Source organism: Miscanthus floridulus, chromosome 6 (assembly GCF_019320115.1).
Source record: "Miscanthus floridulus cultivar M001 chromosome 6, ASM1932011v1, whole genome shotgun sequence".
Taxonomy (NCBI): domain Eukaryota; kingdom Viridiplantae; phylum Streptophyta; class Magnoliopsida; order Poales; family Poaceae; genus Miscanthus; species Miscanthus floridulus.
The window spans coordinates 774,525-794,339 of record NC_089585.1 but is presented as its reverse complement, the minus strand read 5'-3'; the positions used below and the strand labels follow the sequence as shown (position 1 = coordinate 794,339).

Here is a 19,815-nt window from a genome sequence, read left to right as displayed (position 1 = left end):
TTCACCAAAACCAAACCTAAGCGTTCATGGGGTCAGTGCGGCGTGCTTATTCTGGTTAGAGCAGGCACGCTTGGCCGGGCCCGACCTCTCCCTGTTCCCTTCGGGCATCATGACGGGGGAGAGGTTGTGTGCCTTTTCGAGCATCATGCAGCTAAGGTAGGAAGAAGGGGTCGTGGTTGACCCTGGCCTTAGCGTCTGGCCTAGTTTGCTTGGCTTAGCTAGGCCTCGATCGATTGGGCCTTTGCTAGCTAAGATATTGTGGGCCACGTAGCCTGCTAACTAATTGGTGGGTTGAGACACCTAGGGGTTATAACCCCAGCATGACATATGGTTTTTAATGTTGTATTGACTTTTTCAACATGTTATCCTGCATAAGTAGATTTTTCTATGTTTCATGGAGTTGGGAGATGGATATCTAGATGTATTTTGGATGTCGTGACAACCGTAGCAAGATGTACCAACAACAAGTTGTTTTTCATTGGAATGTTTTCTTTTCTCTGGAGTTGCTAGTCTGTTTTCATCAAGATGTATAGGCATGGAGACAGAGATCGATATGTGTTACCCTATGTTGTAGTCGCCTATGTTTTTTATGGTGCAACAAGTGAGTTAAGTAATTTGTTTCAAACATTCATTATCTTGTTGTAGCATGTTTTCTCTAGTTGTTTTCTAGGATGAGTTGAGATGTTGAAATAATTGTGCTTTATAGTTGTAGCCATGCATATGTACCTCTCTCCTCCTCTACTCTGCCATGTTTGGGCAGTGCAACGCATGATGGTGTAAGTTGGTGCGCGGTTGCGCCCCAACAAGCATGGTTGCTCCACCGCGAGCGGGTAAGGCAACATACCACATGAATAGAAAGGAGCTGGCACAACATCTCAGGGCTAGCTATTTTGTTTATGGATGATAGACAAGGTGGGAATCTTCTCCCTAGAGTCAAGAGTCATGTATTCATAGTGTTTACCATAGTAAATGTTAGAAGACAGGTGTAAACACCGTAAATTATCTCCTAAAACATGTCATGAGCATCATGTTTATGTGTTAATGCATGGGATAAAGTGTGCAGATCAATTTCTGTAACTCAAAATGATCAACAAAAACGCTAAACGAAAGTTGCTCCATGATTTGTACAGTCATCAAGTAGGGTTTAAAACCAATTTTTATTAAGCAAAAATGCTATAGAACATGTATGTGATACTTAAATAAAGTTTGAAGTGCAAACCTTGTAGATGACAGTGACATACTTGCAGTCGAAAAATGATATTACTAGCTAATATTTCCACTAGCTTAGAAATCGCAAATTGAAAACAAATCTAGCTCAAAAACGAAGAAATTTTCAAGTCTGCCAACAGCTAGACATTGCTATATTTAGCAATTTATTGTGAGAGATTGGATTAAAGGGTGGTGTAGTGTTATAGCTTGATTTGGTAGTCTCATATGCAATCTTGAGCATGGTGAAGCTGGTTTGGCTCCTGAAGCAACCGTTTGGTCGTGTTGAGCGCTCTAAAATTCATGCACGTCACATGTCTTGGGAGGTTGGCGCCAGGTGCGCAGTCATCGCGTGGCCTCCCCACACTGCGCACAAGGTCGCACGTGCGCATGCTGCCGTGCGTGGCTGGCTGTGGCTGTCTCTGGCCTAGCCATGGCTCGACTACCTCTGGCCCGCCGCACGGAGCCGCCGCTGCTGCCGCCTGCCCCGTCCTGCACTACGCTGCCGTCGCATCCGCCATTGCTGCCTCACATCGCGATGCTGCCACTGCCGTCACATCGTTGTCGCATCCACGCCCGCACGCTATAACCGCTGCATCGCGCTACGTTGCTGGCCCACTTTGATGCTGTGCACACGTGGTCGTGCCACCGTCGCCATGTCATTTATGACACTACAGCCGCGCGTGCCATGTCGGTCTTGCGTGTGTGCCTGTCTGCTAGCGTCTACATATGGGTCTCCATGAACTCACCGATCGCGTCCCGCCAAGGCGAGGACGAGCTGAGCCCAACACCGTGCCCTGTTTCTTAGCGTCTATGTGTGGGTCTCCATGACCTCTCATCAATTCCTCGTGCTCCATCTCTGCCCTCACGTCCCCTCTCCAGCCTCCCCCACCCCGCTTTGATTGTAGCTCAGCCGAGCTCCAATTTTGGAGCTTTGCCCGCCACCGTGCCGTTATGAACCCTCACCACCCGCGTCGTGGCTAGCCTTCACCACTTCTTCCCGCGCAGATTCCTCTGCACCACTAGCTCGCCTTGGCTCCCTCTCCACCGTGCGCACGCCAGTGGGAACGCTACCGCCTCCCCGCTGCTGCTGACATGGCCATGTCCACCGTGGCTTATCGCCGTGCTCATCACGCGCACGTGGCCAACACTACTCAGGTAGTCACTAGCCAAACCACCACTTTGGCCTAGTTCAGGGTGTGCCCCTAGTGCTTATTCCCCATCTCTACCATTCTGTTAGCGCTGTGGCTCACCAAAATGCGGTTGGCGCTGTTGCAGGTTGCCCACCGCTAGGAGAGCCCTCTCTGCTTCACCCCCGTTCATGCAACCACTGCCCATTGTTGCGTGTTGGTCCATAGGTGAGCATCGGTCCCCTAGCTAGGTCTGCAAGGGTCCAAGGTGGCTGGCGATGTCGCCTGTGCCACCGCTCGCTGCGCCGGAGCGCGCGGGGAGGCTAGGGACCATGACGTTGTAAAGAGGAGAGAGTATAAGGGTCTTTTTGCATAAGTGCTGTCTCTAGGAATAGTAACATGGACTGTGTGTTGTTTTGTTCATAATCCAGGGAACTTTTTGTTAATGTGCTAGCGCGCGGTGGGAATTTCCCCATCGCGGACCGTCTCCGCGTGGGCCTACGCCGCGTGGGCCGCGCGAGAGAATATGTTTTTCTTTTTCATGTGGAATTAGAAATAGTTTTCTAATAGAATTTTTGAGCTGATGTTTGGTAAATCATATAAAATCATGTAGGTATCCAAAATTTATGAAACAAATTTTTGTTAAGTTCCTAAAATTGTGCTCTATCTATTAGTGTATTTAGTTCATATATATACATGTTGATACCAGGAGCTATTAAATCATTTGAGAGTGCTTAATATTATTAGGTTAAATATTGTAGGAATTTTTATGGTAGATTGGTGATAGCATTAGCCCTAAAAATTTTATAGCAGCATAGTGGTATTATTATGTGCTCACTGTAATTTTTGTAGCTTTAGAATAGACTAGATATAAGGGTAGTTAAATGCTCTTTGTTTCAAATATACATTAAATCATTAGTAAAAATAAAGATATATCCTTCAATTGTAAAGCTAGATGTGTGTTAGTTGAACCCAACACTTTGCTTGGTAAAGATGATAGTTAGCTTAGTGCCTTAGTCATTAGAGCTAGCTTAGTAGCTTAGCATGTGTATTCTTAGTTTAAGAGTTGTTGTTGCATAAATACTAAGTGTTGCATCATTATTAAATGCATGTAGAGAACGAGTTGGTGGAGATCGTGACCACCGGCGATCATGAGTATGAGGAGGTGATCGAGGAGTATGAGGAGGAGATCCTCATGCAGGAGGAGGTCCCAGAGCTGTCATTGACTGACTTAGCTAATAATCCGCCTTCCTAAGACAAGCTCCGATGCATAACCCTTATTTTTTATAATCACTGAATATATATATCTATGATGTGCATTTATGTTACAGGATCTATATTGAAACTATATGCATAGATAAACCTACCTATGAGTCCTACTAGCATAGGTCGAGTAGCTGCTATGCTTAGTCTATCGGTAGCGTGAGTAACCTGCCGTTACTCACAATAGGTGATTATTATTACTCTCATGACAAAATGGTAAAAGGGAATAGAGACCGGGCAGGGATATGGTACGAGTATTGGTGGGGGTAATAGGTTGTGTCCTGTGGTCAATGGGGCATAGCTTGGTTACACTGTTTTCCCTGTCCGTGTCGGTTAAGGACCGTCCATTGCAGTGTATTCTAGTCAGGTCACAGACTTATTATCTTGAGCACATATTTGCTTATGGGAGCGGGAAGGCTTGCTGCTTTCTTGTCGTTGGTTCTGGCTCTTTCCGGACCGACTGATTGAAGGCAGGGATGGTGGAGGTCTAAGCACCACACTGAGTTCGGGACTTATGAGTGGGGGCTTGGAGTCCAAGTTTGGACAGGGACCTGGACACCTTGACAGGAGAGTGGTGGGTTGGTCTTGCTTATGCCTGAGGTACAAGCGGGGCGTGTGTTTTGGGGTACCCAGCTAGGATATATTGGTTCGCGAATCACCGTATGATACGGTACGACTTGTCTATGATCTAGCATCATAGTAATAACTAGAAGATGAAAGATAGTAAAATGAATCTGATTGCTCAACTGTTTGTTTGAAAGTAGAACAAGTGCTTATATTGAATGGTTAGCTAATGAACTAATCATGACTGCTAATAAAATACATACATAAAGATTCACTACTAGTAATGCTTTCTGCAAAAAAGAAACTCAGCAAACCATAAAACTTATCATTTCTTTTGGAGTCAAAAAATTATTTCCACTAGTCGGGTAAGTCTTGAGAGTACATTGTGTACTCAGGGTTTATTTACCCCTATTGCAGGTGCAGCTTGAGGAGTGGCTGTTGTGTGGAGGATTCTTCTGGTGGGCACAGACGGATCCTTGTATCTTATCGTTAGATGTTTATTTTAATTCCGCTGTTTAAATTCCGCACTCTGAACTTGGTATTATAATAATGTATTTCCGAGAACTCTTGTTGTATGGAATGGACTAAGTATTGTAAACTCGTTCTCATTATTGGATCCTGGGTGAAAAACGTGGATTATTCGAGTTCTTCCTTGGGGTGTGCTCGACGGAACCGTCCTATATAGCTTACTTTCGGGGTGCTTAGCGTCTGGTGGAAGACGAGCGCCCCTGGAAGCGTGCTATTTCGGGCGGTTCTGCCACAATGGGGCCATGAAATTGTTGCATTGCAAATGATGATTGTGCTTAGAAATAGGTTGACTCTCTATTGCTCGATACATCTAGGCCATTGTCAAAGTGGCGTCCGTGATGCCGACATGGCATTCGGACGCATCAACTATGTCTGTCTTAGTCATCGTCATTGAACCTCATATTTACCAATGGTAGACATCTTAGATCGAATCCGGTAAAGCTCATCACATACATCTGACTACAGCTCAACTAATATCAACCTAAGGTACTTAGTCCAAGGAGGTTGTCCGGAGGGCTGCTGCCTGGTCAATGGATTCGTATGAATTAGGCTATCACAATGTTAATGGCACCTGATATTAGTAGTACTACGGTTACATGCAACCTCAACTACAAGACCCCCTTGACAAAAAAAAAACCAACGTTCTATTTCTGTGCTTTGAGTGCCTTACATTGGCAAAACCCTCATTGGCTAAGTTCTTCTATTTTCTCCTAAATATTTTTATACTTTGTTTTGAAAACCTCCATAATATATTAACATATAGGAGCGCGCAATGCCCAGCCAGCGGTTAAAATAAGACGTCGTTTATGCCACTAGAGCGTGGGGCCGCTCTTCAATTGCATAGGCTTTATCTTTAGATAGGGTATCCATAGTTGTTTGCAAATTTTTCATCATATGCATCAGTTCGTTTTTTTTTCCTAGCGTTGCGTCTACATATGTTCTTCGCTAATCAGACTGTACATACGTTGCTCATGTTGTAGAACTTTAGGTTTCACTTTGCCCCTTTATGTGCCGGAGACCCTTGTAAAATCTCAGCGTTGCTGTTGCAGCCTTGTACTGCAAAATGATGTAATTATAAGATTTGTGTAAATGAAACTAGCTTAATTTTAACCGACGCATGTTCTTGAGCACTACTTTTCAGCAAGACGAACAGTGTTTTCCTATCACAACAAATTAGTATAAACCAAATTTCAGCGAAACAAGCATGGCCCAAATTTATAGCTGATGTTATTAACATTTATTTATATTTGGAGCAAAATTTACCTGGAAGCGAGTAAGAAAAAAATACTACTCCAGTACTGTACTCGTACTAAGCATTGTCACCGACAGACAGGAGTCCAAAGCAAGCGTTGAACGAGGCAGAGGAGTGGTTTGACCGGAAAGAATCCCACTGCGCAGGGGGACAGGATTTTTGGCAGCGAGAATGTGAAAAAAAACAAGACCGACACGCAGGTCAAAGTCGTCGTCTCGCCCGACGCCGAAGACTCGATTTTTTTTAGTTACCACCTGCTCTCTCTGTGCTCTGCTACTGCCCTCCAGGCTCCAGCTCTCTCCCGCCCACCCTCCTTCTCCCTGTTGCTTTCTCTGCAGTGCTGGGGCAGCTTCGCTTCCGCTTCTCCTCCCCCCATCTGGTTCTGGACTGGCCATCTCCATCACCACCATTCCATTCCCATTCTTCGCCCGTGCCGATGCCGACGCCTGCTCTACCCCCACAAGCACTCTGACTCTGAGCCACCAACGGCATCGATCGCATCTACCATGGCTGCCCCTACCTCCTTCCTCCCCCTCCTGCCCTTCCTCCTCCTCCTCGCCAATGCCGCTCGGGCGCTCAACCAGGACGGCGTCCACCTGCTCTCCGCCAAGCGCGCGCTCACCGTGCCGCCGGACGCGCTCGCCGACTGGAACGCGAGCCACGCCACGCCCTGCGCCTGGACGGGCGTCACCTGCGACGACGCCACCGGCGCCGTCACCAACCTCTCCCTCCCCAACCTCAACCTCGCCGGCTCCTTCCCGGCCGCCGCGCTCTGCCGCCTCCCGCGCCTGCGCTCCGTCGACCTCAGCACCAACTACATCGGGCCCGACCTCGACCCCGCCCCCGCCGCGCTCGCCCGCTGCGCCGCCCTGCAGCGCCTCGACCTCTCCATGAACTCGCTCGTCGGCCCGCTCCCCGACGCGCTCGCCGACCTCCCGGATCTCCTCTACCTCAGACTCGACAGCAACAACTTCTCCGGGCCCATCCCGGACTCCTTCGCCCGATTCAGGAAGCTCCAGTCGCTCTCCCTCGTCTACAACCTGCTCGGCGGCGAGGTCCCGTCTTTCCTCGGCGCCGTCGCCACGCTCCGGGAGCTCAACCTCTCCTACAACCCCTTGGCGCCGGGGCCCGTGCCGGCCACGCTCGGCGGCCTCTCGGACCTGCGCGTGCTGTGGCTCGCCGGCTGCAACCTCGTCGGCTCCATCCCGCCGTCCCTCGGCCGCCTCGCCAACCTCACCGACCTCGACCTGTCCACCAACGGGCTCACCGGCCCGATACCGCCGGAGATCACGGGCCTCGCCAGCGCGCTCCAGATCGAGCTCTACAACAACTCGCTCACGGGAACCATCCCCAGCGGCTTCGGCAAGCTGCAGGAGCTCAGGGCCATCGATTTGGCCATGAACCGCCTCGACGGCGCCATCCCGGAGGACCTCTTCCACGCGCCCAGGCTCGAGACCGTGCACCTCTACTCCAACGCGCTCACGGGGCCCGTGCCGGACTCGGTGGCCACGGCGCCGTCGCTCGTCGAGCTCCGCCTCTTCGCCAACAGCCTCAACGGTACGCTGCCCGCCGACCTCGGCAAGAACGCGCCGCTCGTGTGCCTCGACGTCTCCGACAACGCCATCTCCGGCGAGATCCCCCCGGGGGTATGCGACCGCGGCGAGCTCGAGGAGCTGCTCATGCTCGACAACCAGCTGTCTGGCCGCATCCCCGAGGGGCTCGCCCGCTGCCGGAGGCTGCGCCGGGTCCGCCTCTCCAACAACAGGCTCGCCGGGGACGTGCCCGACGCCGTCTGGGGCCTGCCCCACATGTCGCTTCTCGAGCTCAACGACAACCAGCTCACCGGGGAGATCTCCCCGGTCATCGCCGGCGCCGCCAACCTGTCCAAGCTGGTGCTGTCCAACAACCGTCTGACGGGGAGCATCCCGTCAGAGATCGGGTCGGTGTCCAAGCTCTACGAGCTGTCGGCCGACGGCAACATGCTGTCTGGCCCGCTGCCGGCCTCGTTTGGCGGCCTGGCTGAGCTCGGCCGCCTCGTGCTACGCAATAATTCGCTGTCCGGTCAGTTGCTTCGGGGGATCCAATCGTGGAAGAAGCTCAGCGAGCTCAACCTCGCGGACAATGGCTTCACTGGCTCCATACCACCGGAGCTCGGTGACCTGCCGGTGCTCAACTACCTTGACCTCTCCGGCAACGAGCTCACCGGCGAGGTACCGATGCAGCTGGAGAACCTGAAGCTGAACCAATTCATGTCTCCAACAACCAGCTGCGTGGCCCGCTGCCGCCGCAGTATGCCACGGAGACGTACCGCAACAGTTTCTTGGGCAACCCTGGGCTGTGTGGAGAGATCGCCGGTTTATGTGCCAACTCAGATGGAAGGTCAAGGAACCGCGGCTCTGGCTTCGCCTGGATGATGCGCTCCATCTTCATGTTTGCAGCTGTCATCCTGGTCGCTGGAGTCGCGTGGTTCTACTGGCGGTACCGGAGCTTCAGCAAATCAAAGCTGCGCGCCGACCGCTCCAAATGGACATTGACGTCCTTCCACATGCTCTCATTCAGCGAGTACGAGATCCTTGATTGCCTCGACGAGGACAACGTCATTGGCAGCGGTGCGTCCGGGAAGGTGTACAAGGCCGTGTTGAGCAACCGTGAGGTGGTGGCGGTGAAGAAGCTGTGGAGCACGGCGGTCAAGAAGGATATCGAGAACGGCGCCGGCGCCGAGGAGGGCTCTGCTGCCGACAACAGCTTTGAGGCCGAAGTGAGGACGCTGGGCAAGATCCGGCACAAGAACATCGTCAAGCTCTGGTGCTGCTGCACGCACAAGGACTGCAAGCTGCTGGTGTACGAGTACATGCCCAACGGCAGCCTCGGGGACGTGCTGCACAGCAGCAAGGCGGGCTTGCTGGACTGGGCGACGCGGTATAAGGTTGCGCTGGATGCGGCGGAGGGGCTGTCCTACCTCCACCACGACTGTGTCCCGGCCATCGTCCACCGGGACGTGAAGTCGAACAACATCCTCCTGGACGCGGAATTCAGTGCCCGTGTGGCAGATTTCGGAGTGGCCAAGGTGGTGGAGGGGACCGGGCGCGCGGCCATGTCCATGTCGGTGATCGCCGGCTCCTGTGGTTACATTGCGCCTGGTATGTACGGAGTACTACATTTCTTTTCTTAAGTGTCTTGTTACTAGATATACATACTAGATTGTTCATTATCTGGAAAAAAAAATACATACTAGATTGTTTGGTGAATTCAGTTGTGGTTGTGCTAAGATAGACGATATGGGTAGATTTGTGAGCCTGACACTGTCCTGAATGAATTGAATCTGCAACAGAGTATGCATACACGCTGCGCGTGAACGAGAAGAGCGACACGTACAGCTTCGGCGTGGTGCTGCTGGAGCTGGTGACGGGGAAGCCGCCGGTGGACCCGGAGTTTGGGGAGAAGGACCTGGTGAAGTGGGTGTGCAGCACGATGGAGCAGAAGGGCGTGGAGCACGTCCTGGACAGCAGGCTAGACATGGGGTTCAAGGAGGAGATTGTCCGGGTGCTCAACATCGGGCTCCTGTGCGCGAGCTCGCTGCCGATCAACCGGCCGGCGATGCGGAGGGTGGTGAAGATGCTGCAGGAGGTGCGGGTGGGCGCCGCGGCGGCGGAGCCGGGCAGGCCGCATCCGTCGCGGGTGGTGGACAGGGACGGGAAGCTGTCGCCGTACTACTACGAGGACGCGTCGGACCAAGGGAGTAGCGTGTAAGGTTAGTCAGTAGAGTGGGGGAGGCCTCCTCCGTGCTTGATTAGTAGGTGGTCTTGTCTCGTAGGTAGCGGGGTAACATAACACTGCCTTCGTGGTCACGGGGCTCATGGCCATTGGAGATCCCTATTCGGCGGCAGAACGTATTATTTGTTGCGAGAGAAAAACACTATTTCATAGCTGAAAAAAGTAGGGTTGATTCTAGCTGATAAGCTCAAGCGAACATGGCCTCAGTAGAGTGCCTTCTCATCTTGTTTGTTTACTGCACTGCCTGATCCGTGCGTGCTTGCTCAAAGAGTGAGTTGTAGCTGTGTGTGGTTTCGGCCAGCCAGGGTCGTCAGTCCGTCCTGAAGCCGGAAAGCCAGCAATGGCTGCCGGTGGGCAGTAGCTGTTGGAACCGGTGGTGATCACCGAGTTCTCGATCTTGGAGCTGGCTTATAGCCGGCCCGGCTCGTTACCACGAGTCTGCGTTCCCACAGGTCCCATGTCCACCGGAGCTACAACATATAAAGTTTTGGGCCTTCTCAACCCAAAAGACTAGCCTGATAGGTGAGGGTTCTCCCGCCTTATATGTTGTGCTCCCTCCCCCACCATCGCTACACGATGTGGGACTAAACTCCAACAATCTCCCCCTTAGTCACACATCGGGGTGTCCCCGCCATATGTGACGCTCGAGATTTTTTTATCGGGTTTAGCTTTTTCTGACCATGGGCTCATATACCAATTGTTGGAACCGGTGGTGACCACCGAGTTCTCGATCTTGGAGCTGGCTTACAGCCGGCTCGGCTCGTTACCACGAACCTGCGCTCCCACAGGTCCCATGTCCACCGGAGCTACAACATATAAAGCCTTGGGCCTTCTCAACCCAAAAGACTAGCCTGATAGGTGAGGGTTCTCCCGCCTTATATGTTGTGCTCCCCCACCATCGCTACACGATGTGGGACTAAACCCCAACAATCCCGCCTTATGTGTTGTGCTCCCCCACCATCGCTATACGATGTGGGACTAAACCCCAACAATCTCCCCCTTAGTCACACATCGGGGTGCCCCCGCCATATGTGACGCTCGAGATTTTTTATATATCGGTGGACCTGGGATCTGTGGGAGCGCAGGCTCGTAACGAGCCGGGCCGGCTACAAGCCAGCTCTAAGATCGAGAACTCGGTGGTCACCACCGGTTCCAACAGCAGCAAGGAGGAGGGCGAGGAAATGGTGGCAATGCATGTGGGGTGTTGTTGGTTGGTTGGTACTCCTAAATCCTGATTGGTATGGTAATGGTAATGGTAATGGTAATGGTATGGTATGGTAGTCGACAGTCCACGGCACTAGTTGCTGCGTCGGTTGCTGTCTTGCATTTGCATTGCATTGATTCTGGACGGGGCGGTGGATGAGATTGAGAAATGAAGAAAATGCTTGGGATTGGAAACGAAGGAAGGGAATCCATCAGATGTAGGTGTGTGCAGTTATATTTTTACTGGCTCTTGGACAACAACTGGTAGCACTAATTGACTTGTTGGTTCCCATGGATGGGTGGCTGCATCGCATTTGCATCACTCACACCACAATTCACAGCATCAGAGATGAAGGGAGAAAGGTAGCTGTCCTGAGCTTGTACAGCTGCTGCACTCTGACAGTCACAAGGTTGTCTTGGTGGCTCTGAAACCATGCATCCGCTAGTATTGAGTTTCCCTGTCACCTGTGCGTCCTAGTACTCCAGTCCCCTGTACAGTACCGTACTGGGAGAAATTCAGAATGTATATACTGTGGTGTCAAATGAAGTGCAAGTGCGCATTGAACTTAATAGCCTGGCTTATCAGCTATGGTACATCGTTTTTCTCTCACAACAAAACAGCTTCACCCGCAGAAACCATCGGCAGAACAGCTCTTGATCCCCAGCCGGCGTCCTCCCTGATTGTTTCATTCCCCTTCCCCGTATGAATTCGATTTGAAGAAGAATGGATTAGTAGCAGCAATGGCTGAATAAAGTCACTCAGCAGAATTAGCGACGGTAGGGTGCTGTGAATTGTGATGCACTGATGCTGTTGGTTGGGTACTAGTGCTACTACTGATACTGAGCAAGTGAAAGGCGACAGTGGCACGAGGGCGCCGGGAGCTGTTGTTAATTTACGCACGCGGCACGGCAGCATTTTTACAGTCAAGCCGCTGCCACCTATTCCTATGCAGCTCTTCTTGGTTGTATACAGTCGAAATTAGTACTTGTACCGTGTCCGAGATATATACCAGTAGTATATATAGACGTCGCATGGCAAATAGATTTTAAGAATCCGGATAACCAAACAGCACCTTGATTCTGCAAACAGACAATGGGGTTCACATTCAGGATTTGGTTTGGTTCCAGTTGCAGCTCGGGTCGGGCCCAAGATCGGTCCTCGTCCTCGTCCTCGTCCTCGTCCTCGTTGTGGCATTGCCACCTTGAGCTGCTGCTGCTGCTGCTCCTCGTCACTATCGGGCCGCGTGGAGGCCCACGAGCCACCCACTTTTGGCCCAAGTAGGCAACCAGGATTCCCATCCATCCCCATACGGGTTGGACCGTGCAGGAATCACCTTATGGGTCATGGTGCCCACTGGCGCAAACTATTTTCCTTTTTCATTCCACTCATTCATTTTTTTTTGTTTATTATTACTACTACTACCATCAACAGCGGAAAATTATCTTTTGTCATGCTAATAAGCTCAATGGCCCTGTTCACGTGTCTTATGAGCCGTACTATTTCAACGAACGAACAATGTTTTTCTCTCATAACAAATCAACGAACAGTATTTTTCGGTCATGGCTTCTCAGCAAAGCGAACAGGGCCAATATTACTAGTTTTTTTTTTTAAAAAAAAGATCCATGTTAAAACCAATGTCCACATAAGTGTGTTACTTGAATGAGTTGCTATCATAGCTGTAACCCTAAACGCTGGTGCCACATCTGAAAACTCCGTTAACTTGGCTAATTGATACTAGTTGTTTCGCCAAAAGGAAACGTGCTCCCGGATAGGGGAGTAGATCCTAATGCGTAGATAAATAAATAATATGCGCGGACGTACCAGGATACATAAGTATACAAAATAAATTAAATAGACAACAAACTCAGGGAACTTTGATCTTTATTCATTCTTTGAAGAATTACAAACTACACGTTCCCACTTCACCACTTGGGATTTACATTTCATTGCGCCTAATACATCTGAAGTACAGGTCGACATGTAGTTCTAGGTTCCCGGGGTCTCGTAAGACAATCTGGTTAATTACATCCATAGACTAACTTGTATGAAAGACCTCCGATTAAACTGCGATGATGGTCGTGCCCCGGGTCTTGAGTGTTGTGATCTCTAAGTATGCATGAATAATAACACAATATTAAGTAACGATAAAATTGCCACAGCCTCGTGGGTCAATGGCGTATGTTGTCCGGCCTCGTTGGTCACGGAGTTTGGAGTGAAGTATGTGAAAATGCTCGGCCTCGTCAGTCGCGAACAAATGAATACCCTGCCTCGTCGGCCAAGGTTGAGCATCTGCGGCCTTGTCAGTCACGGAGTGAGCTGGTAACTCATTTTTTCCTAGCCTCGTCGGTCTAGAAATTTAATCATGACTTCACCACAAACGCAACAACATGTATCTGCCAAGCTCTGATTTGGTCGTGCATAGAGACGGAGACGACGGCCGCTTAGTCACCATGCCACACATCTTAATCACGTTGACAAGTTCCAGCCAGGAACCACTAGCGTGTATGGGCACAAACACCACTTTACTAGAACAAGTTCTAGGTAGGAACTGATCGACTAACGGCTACATAATTGGATTTTTTTTAATACATAGGCCCCACCAGGGTGCACGTCACAAGCACAACCCGTCACGTTTACAAAATTGGTGCACTGTGAGGATTACTCTTGAATCATTGGGCCGAATTCACAATAGGCCACTAATAACCTGTCATGTCCAAAATATTTCAAACATTCTGAGAGTTACACAGTACATGCTATTCCTTTCAGTTAATCCTCATGACAACCTTGCACTTCAAAACGCATGCTAATTTCTGTACCATGCATTTTACATCTTGCTTGTTTATTACACAACACACACTGCCAAACTGCAATTTGGGGGACACATCTACTGAAAGTTTACATGGCTGAGCACTATCAATATCCACGCCTTGCTGTTTTGGGTGGTGGTTTACAGCCTAGCTCTTCTCATCGCAAACAATATTGCATTGCATCTCTACAGTGGACGCCAAGCTGTTGCTGCCATGACACTACACTGCTTTCTTTATATGCACAAAGTTCTTCACAGCCTTCCCAAAGCACACTCCAAACAAGCTATTTGTTTCAGCACTATCAGCCCCGCGCTTTCTGAAATTTGGGTAGTATCACTGGATAGTCGCTACCGCTGCACGCAGCTAGCCCGCTCCTGCACTTCTGCATATTCCAGGATGACTTCTCCATGGGTATCCATTGCCAGCCAATCACTGCTCACGCCCATTAATTCTGCTCATTTTACTTCTCTGACAGCAATATGTCACCCATGACTCGCTATGAAAGATCATGGCTCTCCTGTTTAGTTACTGATGAACTCGACTTCTGTGACCACCGCACCACTACATGTGCTTTTGATCTACTACTTCAGCAATCTGTCACTTCTCTTTACTGTCTTTGAGCCCTTCACTTGCATGCCTATAACTAGTACATTGTTGTAGCCTACCGGCCTTTTTCTCTCTATCTAGCACTCATATTTCTAGCACCTCCTGAACTGTATTTCTTGCACTGCACAAAGCACTCTGCCACCACACCTCCACTAAAAATTTCACTGTCAACTCCTCTTGTGTCCATACCCTACTCATCAATGCAACTGTATACTAATTTGTACATCACTTCTTTCTAACTGCAGCACACTGTCTCCTATAAATTTTAGACCCTGCTTGCTTCTTCTAATACTTTCTACTGCATAACTCTCACTTGCCAAAGAAATTAAGGCCCTCTTTACTTAACAGCACCTCCCACCTTGTCATCATGATACTACTGATGCTTGTATTCTATCACATTTCCTAAACTATCGCTCCATTGCCTTGTGGCATCTACTGCAGTCTATCACTTCTCTCTAATTGCATCACAACACCTCTATCTCTCATAAATTTCAGACTCTGCTCTCTTCTCCCCAAACACGAGCCTGTCCACAAATCGAACCCTTAGTACACTCCATCACTTTTTTAAATATCTGCAGCATTCTTCAGTCTCTCTCCCATACTAAACTCTATATCTCTCTTATCTCTAACTGCAGCTCGATACTTCTACTTGCCATCAAGTTCATCCTCCCTTTCTTCTCTATTGAAACTGATTTTACTAACGAATGCTCCCAACACCTCATTGGCTTGCAGTCTCCTCACTCCTTATGATATTGCTTTTTCTAAACTATGCCTACTGCTTTGCACACGCCCCTTCAACCAACAGCCTGTTCACTTGCTCGTATACGATCCTGGATTATAAGCTGGAACAATATTTTTCTCTCATACCAAACCAGCCAACAATAAATAATCCACGATCGTTTAAGACGAAACGAACAGGCTGCAAGCCCTCTGAACATCAGTATCAAGTGCACTCTACTACTGCCTTCCTCGATCTGCCCTCTCGTGAACTGCTACTTCTTGACTTGACTCATCAACTATGGCTCCTGAACTCAGACTAACACCTCTACAGGAACCCTTCTTCACCTCTATCAAGCTCCACTAATGCATCAACTAATCTGCAGTAGACACATACTCTTCTTTGCAGCTGAATCTATACTACGACTTGCTTTCCCCTCACACCTGTATCTATCACAGCTAGCTCTTCCTCTACGACTGCAAGAACTATGCCATGGCGAGACCTTCAGTCGCCCCTGGCTCTCACTCTCTCTGCTCATCTCCACATCGGACGTTCAGCAAGACACCTAGCAAAATAAAAGAACCCACAGATGGGGCGTCTCACCCTTCGATGCAGCCATGATGGTTGATCTCCAGAGACGGGCGACGGCAACCCTCCTCGGTATGGAACTGTGTCCGGCGACGGCGACGACGTGGCGCTGTAGTGTGCGCGATTTGTGAAAGCAGTGTAGCGGCGAGATGTGAGTGCGTGTGTGAGCAGCGGCCTGGCGGCGATGGTGCTCTGATCGATTCCCCTGCACGAGAGGGCTGCCCGGCGCGCCACTAACGAGCGAGCGAACGCTCATTCGAACGGGATCGGCGAATACTTTTCCGACAGCATTAATTTTCTTTTCTAGATAAGAAAAAAATTCCACCTGTTATCTGTTTTGGATAGTAGCAGGACGGGGTACTCCTTGCGACCTTGCATGCGCGTACCCCAGGCTATGACGTCCGTGCTGACGTTATAAAAAAAGAAAATATTTATTTCAAAATATTATAACTTCTCAACAGTATATCCGTTTTTAATTATGTTTGCACCGATGTGTTCTACGCGACAAGACGAACAAAACTAGACCCCACTTATATATGTTTTGAAGATTTTTTTCTACTAATATAACTTATAATGTATAACTTATACCATATAACTTATAGCATACAACTCATAGCATACAACTTATCCCAAAGCTTGGAAACACAAAAGTTATCAAACAAAACTTATGTACAAAAGTTATTAAATAGAACTTATGTACAAAAGTTATTAAACACAATGGAACAATTAACTTATAACTTATGTTGAAACTTGGAAACACAAAAATTATTAAACACAAAAAAACAAATTAACTTATAACTTATACTAAAACATGGAAATACAAAAGTCATGGAATACAGTTTATGCACAAAAGTTATCAAACACAATTTATGAATGTAAGTTATTCTATACAACTTGTGTATTTAAGTTATTCAATACAACTTGTGTGCATAAGTTATAAGTTATGAGATATATGTTATAAGTTAATATACATAAATTGGTACTAGAATTTTTTTTCGAAACATATGCAAGTGAGATTTAGTTTTGTTCATCTCGTCACGTAGAAGACACCGATATAGACGAAATTAAAAATAGATACACTGATAAAAAATTATAGTAATTTGAAATAAATATTTTGCTTTTTTGATGTCACATGTCAACAATAGGAGAAGTGAGCAGGGAAGGAGGGTGGGCGGCCGGCATGCATGCGGGATTGTGCGGGGAAGGACGGTGGGCAGCCAGCATGCACGCAGGATTGTTCGCTCAGAAGCGTTCTGGTGAACGACCGTTAAAATGGATTTGTGGGCTGATCGGCTTTATATACAGAGTCCAGATGCGAGGCAATGTCTAAGTTTATCCTCTAATTAAATTGAAACCAAAGAGAAAATTTAAATTGGAGGAGTAATTATTTTATTTAAATTAAATTATGATATTGTTATTTTGTGACTAACATTGATAATAATAATATTATAATTTTTATATATGAGTTTATGCATTGATTCTATTTCTGTCTAATGATGATGTAGAATTAGTGTAGAAGAATATTGTATATTTTAATTTTGACCAACGTTAAATTAAGGCATATAATTATTATGTCAAATGTTTCTCATAATCTCTGACGTTGTTTTCAGGCTATAACCCAATGACGTTTATCTCGTCCATTTCACCTCTTAATGGGAGCAATTATAACACATGGCGATAGAAGCTTGAGATAGCACTTGTGCTCTCAGACAATGATCTAGCATTTATCTCTCTGTGTCCCACTAAGCCTGTGGACCCGGTGAGGACATAAAACGAGACCGATACAGCTTTCGCTACTCGGCAGCGTGACCATGCAGAAATGAGAATGAAGTACGATCTTAATCATACGAAGTGGGATAGTTCAAACCGCAAGTGTTTGATGGTGATTAAGGGCACCATTGAGGATCCAATAAGGGGTTCGATCCTAGAATGTACCACCGCCACTGAGTATCTCAAGAAGGTGGAGAGTCAGTTTACTGGCTCTTCAAAGGCTTATGCAAGCACTCTTATTAAGAAGTTAGTTAATGAGAAATACTCTGGTGGAGGGATTAGAGAACACATATTGAAGATGAACAACACGACATCTAAGCTCAAGCCAATGAACTTGGGACTCAAGGATGAGTTCCTAATTCATTTGATTTTTGCTTCTTTGCCCAAAGAGTATGAGACTTTTGTTGTGAACTACAACTTATAGCTAGATAAGTGGGACATTGAGAAGCTCATTGCAATGTGTGTGCAAAAAGAGAAGAGGCTTAAGAGCTCACATGGTGACTCAGCCAACCATGTGAAGGAAAATAAAAGGAAGAACTTTTACAACAAGAAAGACAAACCACAAGGAAAACCTCAGTGGGACAATAGCTCCTCCTCTAAGTCATAAGGAAAGACCCCTCAGAAAGATCACTATCAGAAATCCAACTATGTTCAAGTGGACAAGGACACCTGTAAATGGTGCAAGAAGACTGGACACTATCAGAAGGATTGTCTAGATTTCCTGAAGCACCTAATGAAAAAAATGTGAGGACGTTATTACATTTGTAGATGAGTCCTTATATTTAAGTTATGCAAAATCTACTTGATGGATTGATTCAGGTGTAACTATTTATGTTGCAAATTTATTATAGGGATTCCATACGAGAAGGATCTTGCAAAGAGGAGAAAGACACATTAAGGTGGCAAATGGAATCCAAGCTGAAGTTGAAGCCATTGGAGAACTCCCATTAGAATAAAATGATGGCTTTGTACTTAAGCTTATAGATGTCCTTTATGTACCCTCTTTGCGTAGAAACTTAATAAGTATTTCATGTTTAGACGATGATGGATTTGATTGTCATATTGGTAATGGCAAATGTAAGATAACATTTAATCATAAGTGTGTTGGTCTTGCCTTCTGACAAGACAAGCTTTATTTGTTATCGCTTTCTGAGAATGTGAATGTTGTGAGCACTGAGAACAAGAATGCCTCCGCGTCTATGAATACAAGGAATAAGCATAAGAGAGTTCATAATGTATCATCAAAATTATGGCACTGTCGTTTATGCCATATTTTGAGAGGGAGGATAGAACGATTGGTTAAGAAATTAATTCTTCCACCATTAGATTTTTTAGATTTAGAGCAATGCATTGATTGCTTAAAAGAAAAGTATGTTAAGAAAACGAAGAAAGATGTCAAATGAAGCGCAGGAATTTTAGAAATAACTCACACAGATATATGTGGTCCTTTTTTATGAAAAGTGTAGATGGTTATGATTCATTTATAACCTTCACAGACGATTATTCTCGTTATGACTATATTTACCTAATTAAGGAAAGATCAGAAGCATTGGATAAATTTTAGATATTTAAGACTGAAGTAGAAAATCAACATAATTTAAAGATTAAGATAGTAAGATCCGACCGTGGGGAGGAGTACTACGGTCGACGTACCCCATATGGCCAAGTTCCTAGACCTTTTGCAAAGTTCTTATAGGAAAATAGCATAGTTACCTAGTACTCTACTGTGGGGGATACGACCCCCGGTATCCATAAGACAAGACATGGGCCTCACCATCAGAGGTGGCCTAGCCCACAAGATCAAGGCGTGCACGACACTAGTTGACGTGCACCGCAAGATATTGTATAGTACCAAATAGGATACTTTCCTTGTAACCCTACCCCTCCAAAGTATATAAAGAGAGGCAGGGGTCCCCTAGTCGACATCTCTATATATCTTAATGCAATACACCAAAAACACAGGACATAGGGTATTACGTCGATCAGACGGCCCGAACCTATCTAAATCGCTGTCTCTACGCCTTGTGTCATCATCCGGTTCCTGATTACGCGTACCTCCACCAATCAATCTACCTTCATGGGATGCCTCTTGGAGGACTACCGAGCATCTTTTGTCGACAGTTGGCGCCCACCGTAGGGCTCGTGCGCGCTGATCCCTAGTGAACCAGATGGCGTAACTCAAGATCAACATCCTTCGACAACCACGGTGCACGTCTTCGTACGTGGATTGACACCGCCAAGCTCCGACTATGTCCGTCCTACTACTACACGAGATCAACTTCGTTCCAGCCGTCAAGCGAGCCACTAAGCGAGCTACCCGCGTCGCCGACCAGATAACGCCATATGCTGCCGACCAAACATTCTGTCTAAAGCTAAGTCATGCTTTAATATTTCTTCTAAATATT

General features: G+C 47.5%; 1 protein-coding gene across 1 annotated transcript; it reads left to right on the top strand.

The window, feature by feature from the left end:
* Nucleotides 1-6,299: 6,299 nt before the first annotated feature.
* LOC136461483 (receptor-like protein kinase HSL1) lies at nt 6,300-10,289 on the top strand. Its single transcript, XM_066460747.1, is given in 3 exon segments — nt 6,300-8,184; nt 8,187-9,083; nt 9,275-10,289. Coding segments are annotated over 3 exon segments (3,051 nt in total). The 5' UTR covers nt 6,300-6,449; the 3' UTR covers nt 9,694-10,289.
* Nucleotides 10,290-19,815: the final 9,526 nt, after the last annotated feature.